The 9,099-nt window shown below is 39.5% G+C and overlaps 1 protein-coding gene across 1 annotated transcript; it reads right to left on the bottom strand.

Annotated features, from left to right (window-relative positions):
* Window positions 1-6,210: 6,210 nt before the first annotated feature.
* Window positions 6,211-8,511, bottom strand: LOC111244408 (mRNA export factor GLE1-like). Its single transcript, XM_022791484.2, has one exon. The coding sequence runs from the start codon at window positions 8,384-8,386 to the stop codon at window positions 6,518-6,520; it is 1,869 nt and encodes a 622-aa protein (XP_022647219.1). The 5' UTR covers window positions 8,387-8,511; the 3' UTR covers window positions 6,211-6,517.
* Between the last annotated feature and the right edge of the window lie 588 nt (window positions 8,512-9,099).

Here is a 9,099-nt window from a genome sequence, read left to right on the forward strand (position 1 = left end):
GGTACATTTCCCTAGTCCCATATGTACGTCAAGGCAGCCGCCCAGGCTTCGACCACTGTCGCCGCGATTGCTACCGCAGCCGACAACACGTCAAGTGAAGCTCATACCCAAAGCCCAGGGTCCAGCTTCGCTCCAGGTCGGTGGCCGAGGCCAAGCAGTACAGCGTACTGACATCGGCTTGACGGTGTCAACTTACAGCGACCGGCTGAGCGACAGATGGTGAAACACAACTTTCGTCGTAAATAGCTGAAAACGGAGAGGTCGCCCACTCTAATAATATTTGCCGAGCGGTAGCGAGTACGAGAATGACTGCATGTTCGATTCCTTGATGTGCATTCGTCGTCCCCTGCTTCTCGTCCACGAAGCCCCCATCTCCGCCTCCAGCGGATTTCGTTGAATCACCAACTTGACGATTACCTTCACATGACAGTGGTGAAAGACTATTATTGAAAAAGTACAGGCTGGCAGATGTAAGTGGAAGGAGGTTGCCATAGAGATGAAGGAAGGTGAAAATGAATCGAAGAGGAAGAGCGACTGGGTTCCGTGAATCTTGATTTACAAAGCGACGCTTATGCAACGCACTAACGTGTCAAATTTGCCCTGCCTGTTCTCAATTCGACTTCACTGCTTTGTCGATCGTATCGATAGAGCAGCTGGTCGTGCAGCAATACTCGCTATAACGATCTTTTCACAACGGGACGATGGGTTTTGATATTGCGCATGTCCGTTACTATCGGGTCTAAGCATCTAAGTGTGAAAAGCTAGAATTTTTAGCTTTTTTAGTTCTCACTGGCAATATTTAATTATATTTCCGTATTTATTATTTATAGAAGGATGTGCTATATAATCATATTGCAGGAGAGGAGAATCCAAGTGTGGCTAAGATTACGTGATGAACGTTACTCCTTTGGACGTACTTCTCGGAACTTGAAATCGCATGCAGAAGTTACACAGTTCTCGTATTTACAGTTTTACAAGTTACGTAAAAGAAAAATAACTATTAACAATAAATTCTTGATTTGTCCCGTCAGGTTTCAAGCTGCGTACAGGTTTACCCTTAAACGACTTTGACCAGTTCGTCTGCAGACTAAACGGCACATGAACATTAAAAAACTAACAATCCTAGCAGTGGCAAAATACAAGATAATGCTTATTTATTTTCCCCATCTCAAAAAACAATATGTAAATAGCCCGTTTTCCATACCGGTATGCTTTTGCTCTATTACAAAAAAAGGTACGTTTGTGCAATAAAATTATCAAACAATGCTTTGAAGCAGTTTTTTTGGAGCTCTTTTAAATCTGAAAATTGGCTTGCACAATTATTTTGATCCGTTTCGCCTTACTGAATGTTCAAACATTCACATAACTTCATATGGCTATTTGCAACGTAGCTTCTTAGTTCATTATCTTGATACAGCAGAGACCTTCTTTAGGATTAATTGCGGTGCTTCTAGCAGCAACACTTACTATTTAAGGTTTTACCCCTAAATCAAACCCTTAAATTTTAAATGTTGATAAATTTTCGTGCTCAAGTACAAAACTCTAACCCTGACACCGTAATGTTTCGAATCGATGTATAAAGTCGAGAGTAGCAGATTGTACGGTAGAATCGTATTGGCTCTTCTAGGTAGATGAATTTCGGTAATGAATATGTCAACTTGTACCGGTTATCAAATATATATATTTAAGCTTTATATGTTTGTCTGTTCATTAGGTAATATCAAATGAACATGTAAATAGCAAGGAAATCTTTGACTTATGCCGTTTGAACAGGCTTTAAGTTTTTGTTGTAGATCTCACTTATATGGACAAATGTCCGTGATGAGCGTATCCAGAGAAGAAATTGCTACAAGCAGTTTTCGCTCATGTACTGCAACAAAATTTTCCTGTAGTTAAAAAACACAGATACGGTAGCTGGGAATATTTAGAAGAACGGATTTCCGACAATTCAATGATGTTGAACCTAAGATCAAGTACCCCGCCGAAACCTATCTGTACCATCGCAGCTGTATTTGCCGAAACTACGTTGGTGTCCGTTAGTACTCATTCGACCATAAGGTTCCATCAGGCATATTTAGTTCAAAACCTCTTAAGGTAGCTAAAAGAATATCACTTTCATCGTTGCTTTTCGTTTTATATTAGGTGAAGGTCAGTTTAGTATGCCGCCAATGCGGTATAACCGTCCAGCAGATAAAGTAATGCTATTCGAAGAACATGAGTAATTGTCACCATGTGAAAGTGGGCACAAGTATATTGGTAAATTACTAATATGAAAAGGTGATTATTTTAACAATGCCTTTAATGTTTGGACACTAAAATGTTTGACCATTAAACTAGTTATGACGAACGACTTTAAAAGAATTGGTTGGAGCATTTTTTCAAGGCTTCCAGATTTGCCAAGGGTATCGCGTCAACCTTAACAACTGCACAAATAACTGTCTTTCTTTTAATGATGGATGTACCGCCAATTAATACATTGATAAATACTTGGAAATTTTTGTCTCCATCACGACTTTGTTTTTGACTGCAGCTTTAACTATTCCGGTTCGCGATATAAAATTATGTGAGGATTTCGTTTGATCCCTGAGAATTTATCGATCTCTAGTTATATCTGAAATCTATAGCTGTTGACTTTTACTGGATTCAATTCAGCGAAGTTTCCTTATGGTAAAAATTGCCCATTATAAGGTTTTTGCGCATTTATCAAACATTTATTTATTTATAAACCAAGCATTAGTTAACTCAAAGGTTCGGCATGTCCACAGAACAGTTCCTACAACATGAAAGTTGCCAGGTTTCAGAAGTGACCATTAATGGGAAACCTGTATATTCATTTACCCATGTGCGACAATTTTTATTTACAAGACAGTTGCTGAAAAAACTACAACCAAGTACAAGCAACGTAACACACAAAATATAATATCATCACGTGTTTTCGTAAAAAAATTGACATAGCAAACCTCATAGTACAGATATTATGAAGGATAACTGATGCAATATTACTAACCTAACTGATGGTGATAAATCAAAATTCCGCTATTCATATTCGAAAAGCAACAAGCTATTTTTCATTCCTACTTGCTTAAGGTCATCTAAGGAGTTGAATGAAGTCGCTCGCTACAAATACTACATTTTTCCGAGGCACTGTTAGAACACACCTGATCATTCTTCGTTCCCGGCAAAAAGAATTACGGCCAAAAACACGGACCCATGTGGAGTAAGGTCCGGAAGTTGGTGTTGACTCATTGGACCCATCAGGTAGGCCGAGACAACTATATGGGACACTGAACAGACCCCTTTAATAACGGTGAGAAAAATACCCCCGCCGTCACTACCTTCCTTGCTAGCTAACGCTAAGCTTAGCAGCGGGTTGAGGGAACCCTACTTCAAAATGACAGCACATGACGATTTCGTAATCGAAAAAATCGTTACTGGAAAATGAGGCTTGCGGAAAATAGAATTAAGTACGAATGATTGAATTCGCATGACAAAAGTGAACGATACGAAAAGCTAAGTTGGGGTTACTTCAACACTATGTAGCTGGATATAAACTAGCTATCACTTAGCTTATTAATAAGCCTTGAAATTATTCATGATTCTTATAGAAATGAAATCGCGTGTTAGCAAGTTCTAAAAATATCAGAACAGGCTTTAATTACAACATTCACATCGCACATGTATGTGGATGTGTGCTTTCAAATTAACTTCACTATATATGTGTATATATATATATATATGCAAAAAAAGGGTCTTATACTACAAGATCCTTTCTTTGTGCCACCCTTATCAATCAAGCGACTTCCATGCATTATCCAAGTAACAATTATGCGGTAGTGAGATAAGAAAATATTTCTTTCGCTGAACGTGGAACAAGGCGGGTATGTAGCGCTAACGACTTGAAGGATTTCAACTGTTTTATTCTTTACTGCATCACTGCGTCTGCGATCTCTAGCGTTACCCACAAGAAACAGGTGACTATACATTTGAGTTTGTGGTAGACACGGTGTCCTTAAGAAAGGGTGCAAGAAAGACACCAGGGCGAATAGTAGGGATTTGAGTCTTCTTTGAACGCCGAAAGCATAATATAAATCTTGTGAACTGCACTAAACGTTCTAATGTTAACCGAGCATAATGCAATTATTCATTTGCTGTGCCTGATGTAAAATGGCGACAATCAAAATGTTGCTGAAGGTACACGGTACCTTTTGTTAAGTAAGAAATTATCGACCAGCGCCGTTCTAACCTGCCTAGGTAGCGTTCCAGTATGTCTTTTTGACATGTCAGATATCAGCTTCAGCTCTGCCGTTTTTAAAAACAATTTTTTGGTTTTTGAGTTATCAACAAATTTAATTTCTTTGGTTGCTATGTCAGAACGGCGCTAAGCACGATCAGCAACATTGTGCAAAGTATGCATAATGAAACCAAGACTCCAAGTCATGTTTTAAAACAATTGTATTCTAAATTATTTTTATGGAAAAAATGACATGAACAAGAGTGTCCATTTCTTCGTCAGTCTCTCCGCAGTACGAGGATTTATTGTAACTCTCAAATAATTAGCGAACGTCTTTAAAATGTAACAGCCGAATGCCGCACTTCAGGAGAAGTTCAGGCTTTGATACTCGTCCATTCCTTTACTTTTTTGTAAAAGTCAAAGAACCTGCCCACAACTGCGAAATTATACGTTATGCATAATATAGACCGGCATAAGAGGCTCCAAAGACTTTAAAAAGAAAAAAATATAAGATAAAAAACACGAGCTTAGATTTGTAAAAACACTGCCAGTTGATAAATTAGATAAAACAGTTTCTAAAGCGTATCTAATTTCGATTGTACGCATTTACACGTTTAGACGTTTGCATGGTTTCTTGCTGACTTTCCATCCCAACCGCCGCGGGCAGCCATAGCACAAAAATGACGTCTTTGTTTCGAAAAAAAAACTCGTTTGGACGTACACTTTGAAGTAATGCACACAAAGCACACTTTTTTAATCTCCCTACTATTGCGACCCCCGTTAACAGTTATTTATGGTAGAAGCCCATCGACATGGTGTTCCAGGAAATCTGTACTGCCATTGCTTGTATATCTTGTAAACAATACACCGGGTTTTAATAGCTCCTGTTAACCCTGTCTCAGATTCGAAGTACACAAGATAGCATTATTTCATGAAAAATGAGTGCAAACCATAAATGCATTCTCTAAGATGAAATAGACTTAATTAAATTAGCCTATTCTGTCGACTTTTTTTGATTCTGCAGATGGACTTATCGTTTATCACTTGTTTCAATGTTGCATCTTGATATCGTAGGTTAGAACAAGTTTGATTATTGCGATAAAAAATAAAATATTAGTGGAATATAATAGGTGAAAGATACATTGTTCTCATATTTTGTGTGTACTTAACGATCCATTTCAGCACAAATTCATCATACAAAACTGTGCAAATTATTCATTATAAACATTATAGATTTGCATGATAAACTTGGGATTTGTATGGTTCAAGTGCGTGACTAACACAGAGTATCTTCTTCTTAAGCGGCTTCCATTGGACACGTATACAAATAAGGTCAAACGAGCACAACGATGACAGTAACATGCTTAATATGTATCATTAACACACATACATACTGGACAGTCGGCAAATTAAAAACATCGGTGCTTGCAAGCTTAATAGTATATCCTATGTCATTAATCCTTCCAACGTTTTCAAATCTCATAAGAAACCATTGACTGAGAAAAAGATAATCAACTCCGAGTCGACTACCCCTACATACGCTTGATACTCCTGCCATCTATTCTGTACAGCAAAAATACCTGGTATTCATACGAAAGGACGTTACTTCCCGAGGACGTCCATCATCACCTTTTTGGTATCCATTATGTTGTTCAATAAATTGTAAGCAGTGCTAAATCACAGTTTAAATTCCTCTGAAAGGAAACCAGGTATTGGATATGAAGAAGCAAAGCCCTTAAACCCTTAAACTTATGCCCTGCTGTTTATATTCGCATAATTTCACACTGTCTTGTCTTAGGTTATACGTATATGGAGGAAACCTAATAAGCACACGAGAAAATACTTCGATATTAGATACATAGATTGTTGTACAAAGTCGCATAAAAATGACAATAATGTGGTCCATAAAACCTCATCATTATATCATTCGTTAAGCATATTATTTTCTTATGTATATGAATTGCATAGCAAATAAGCGGTTTCAACGGCGGTTATAATAGTTGTATTTATTAATACGTATTAATACATATGTTTTACACAATATACATTATAGTATTATACATACGCAGTTTAGGGTAGTCCTGTATTAGCAGTAGTAACATATTTACTATCAATGCACCATTGTTCTTTATTGATAATGAAAATAAAAGACGATTTTATTATATGGATAAATTATCAAAAGCACAGAGCATGAATATTCTCTGATATCCAACATTCGACAATATCTATCCTAATCAATTATTACCTCAGACGCATTCACTAATTCGCACGTTACACGATTTTCAATTACAATGACGGTAGCGGTGCGATGTCACCTCCGACCGCGGCGACCTCCTTCAGAAAGCTTTCCAGGTTGACAACATTCGGCAGTCGCTTTGGCTGGGCATTGAGTTTGCCAAAGAACTCTGTACATAGGACGTGCATCAGCTTGCCAAACTGTCTTCTGTACGTCTGCTTAAGCACGTAACCACTGGCTTCGAGCAGCGACTGCACGACCATGGCGGCAACATCTGCAAGTTCACTCGATCGTATCTCGGTTTTAGCAGTAGTCGTCAGCAACCTCCACATTCGATCGGGTGGGAATGGCAGACCCCACCGAGGTTTCTGACACATGATCACACCGAGAAGGCGGGAATAGACGCCCATTCTTGCCACAAAACGTGAATGGTCCTCTTGCTTGTTACAAATGAATTTTTTCACGTACTCGCTCGCTTCATCCGCATCTAAATTCGAGAAATATACCGGAGCGAGAAATGGACACCGCGATATTATGTGATCGAAGAAGATCTCGCCAAATTTTCGAGATGCTGACCAGATCGTTGCGATGACCACGCCATACGGCAGCCATTCTTTGATCTGTGTGAAGGACAGCTTTTCGATATTGCAAAGAAGCCGCTCCGCTGTTAGATGCATCGCGAAGTTAGATGCTTCAGGATGATCGCCCAGTTTAACTGATTGCGACCCGCTCAGCCCTGGAAGTCCAACCTCTTCTTTGCTAAACAGCCTTATAAAGAATAACGCGTGCTGAAGGTTGTTTGTATTGACCTGAATTTTATTTACCGTAAGCTGGATCGCGCGAAGGATATCCTTTCGTTGTCGTGTCTCGCTTTCAACAAATGCTTTTCGCTTTTCACCGGCTTCCTTTAGACGCTGAATTGCTTTCATGTAAATATCTTCGTCCACGTTTTTCTTCGCTTCATTCTTTGCCTTGTGCTGAGCTTCTGCTGCCTTTTGTTGAGCCTGCTGGGCTTCGCTTTCCTTCAATTCGCGATCGTATTCATCGAGAATAGCTTGCATTTGTTTAATGCCGTCATCAGCAACGACATGCAGATCCTTCCGAGCATTCTGCAGCGATGATTTAACTTCCAATAATTTTTTTTCCACCTTTTGGGCCAGCGGTGTATCCTGCTGCAAGTTGACTATGCACTGCTCGATTTTAACCGCCAGGTCCTGGATTCGCGCACGAGAGATTGCCAGTTCTTCTTCTAATTTTTTCTGAAGCTCAATGCGCTCCTCTTCCAGTTTGGCTTTTTCTGCCAATCGAAAAATCTCTTCTGATTTCTTCTTTACGAGTGATTGTGAAGTGACGATCTTCTCAGCTAAAACCTTGTGGAGTTGCAACACCATCTCACGGTTTCTCTTCGCCTTGTTTATCATATCCTGACGTCGGCGGGCGCTTTCACTTTCTATTTCTTCGCGCCGACGACTCATTAACGCATTGAGAGTTGCGTGCATCTCTAAGTACACTTTGATTCGTTGTTGGTGATCTTCTTGAACCTGGCGTTCGATATTTTCGTGCATATTACGTATTTCACGTTCTTCGGCAAGCGAAATTTCAGCAATCTCCCGTTGGAGACTGTCTTCAGCCACTTCCAGCGTGCTGCGATTAGCGCTTTCTGCAACGTCTCTAGAGTCATCATGGTGTATTTCTAGGCCGCAGATTTCACCGGTCGTCGTCGCACAGAAAATTGGCCGGCGCGCATACTGCTCAGCTTCCAGCTGCCGCTTGAGCTCCTCTGGTGTACGTGGGCACTCATTTAAACCACTGAAGTCCGCCGACTTCCGAAGCAAACGCCTACTTCGACCGGCCAGGTGTTCTCGAACCTGGCGCTGTGCATCCTGCAACGACCACGTCTCACTAACCGATCGAAGCATTTGTGAGCTCTCGTAACCGAGTCAGTATTTCGTATAAAGAGGTTAGAACCGACTATTACTATACTATAGTTCACTGCATCACTAGAACTGTTATTGTCAGCCAGCGCGCTCAGATAAACTGTCTGCAACCACTGAAAACAAACACAGTCGCATTGCTTTAGTGGCGCGAAATTTTGAAAAAAAAACCGTGTTACCCGTCTTCCGCAAGACGTTTGTCATTCGAATGACAATACTTCATTGAAGTATAGCATTGGCTCGAAAAGTTCATCGACTCAGAGATACTATCTGCATCTGTATGTTTTGAATGTGACTTTCGTGCAAATATGGCAGTCATATTTGTAATTAATCATGTAGGTCAATAATTACATGCAACAAAGTTTTAAATAAATAAAAACAACCGAGTAAGGAATAATTACTATTTATGAAGCCGAAACTAGTTGATAACGGCTATCTGTTGAGGTTCGAAGGTAAGATATTCAAATTCACCCATACATTCTTTATACCTTTTCATACTGCTGTGATAAGAAATGGCTCGAAAATATTGCACTTAAAATAAATTTGATAGTAATGAACTGAACGAGAAATTTGGGAAAGAGAGGTAAGAGTAACTACAAATAAAAAAACACAAAATAACGGTTATTTAGCTGAACAAATCGGGCCTTCTGTAACGAAATAAGGGTGCGTATGTGACTATTAATATGACAAAATCTGAG

The sequence above is a fragment of the Varroa destructor genome, unplaced genomic scaffold (assembly GCF_002443255.2).
Source record: "Varroa destructor unplaced genomic scaffold, Vdes_3.0 BEIS01000002.1, whole genome shotgun sequence".
In the NCBI taxonomy this organism is placed as follows: Eukaryota; Metazoa; Arthropoda; class Arachnida; order Mesostigmata; family Varroidae; genus Varroa; species Varroa destructor.

Excerpts from the sequence above, each read along its gene's own strand:
- LOC111244408 (XM_022791484.2), bottom strand. The coding sequence starts at position 8,386 with ATGCTTCGATCGGTTAGTGAGACGTGGTCGTTGCAGGATGCACAGCGC.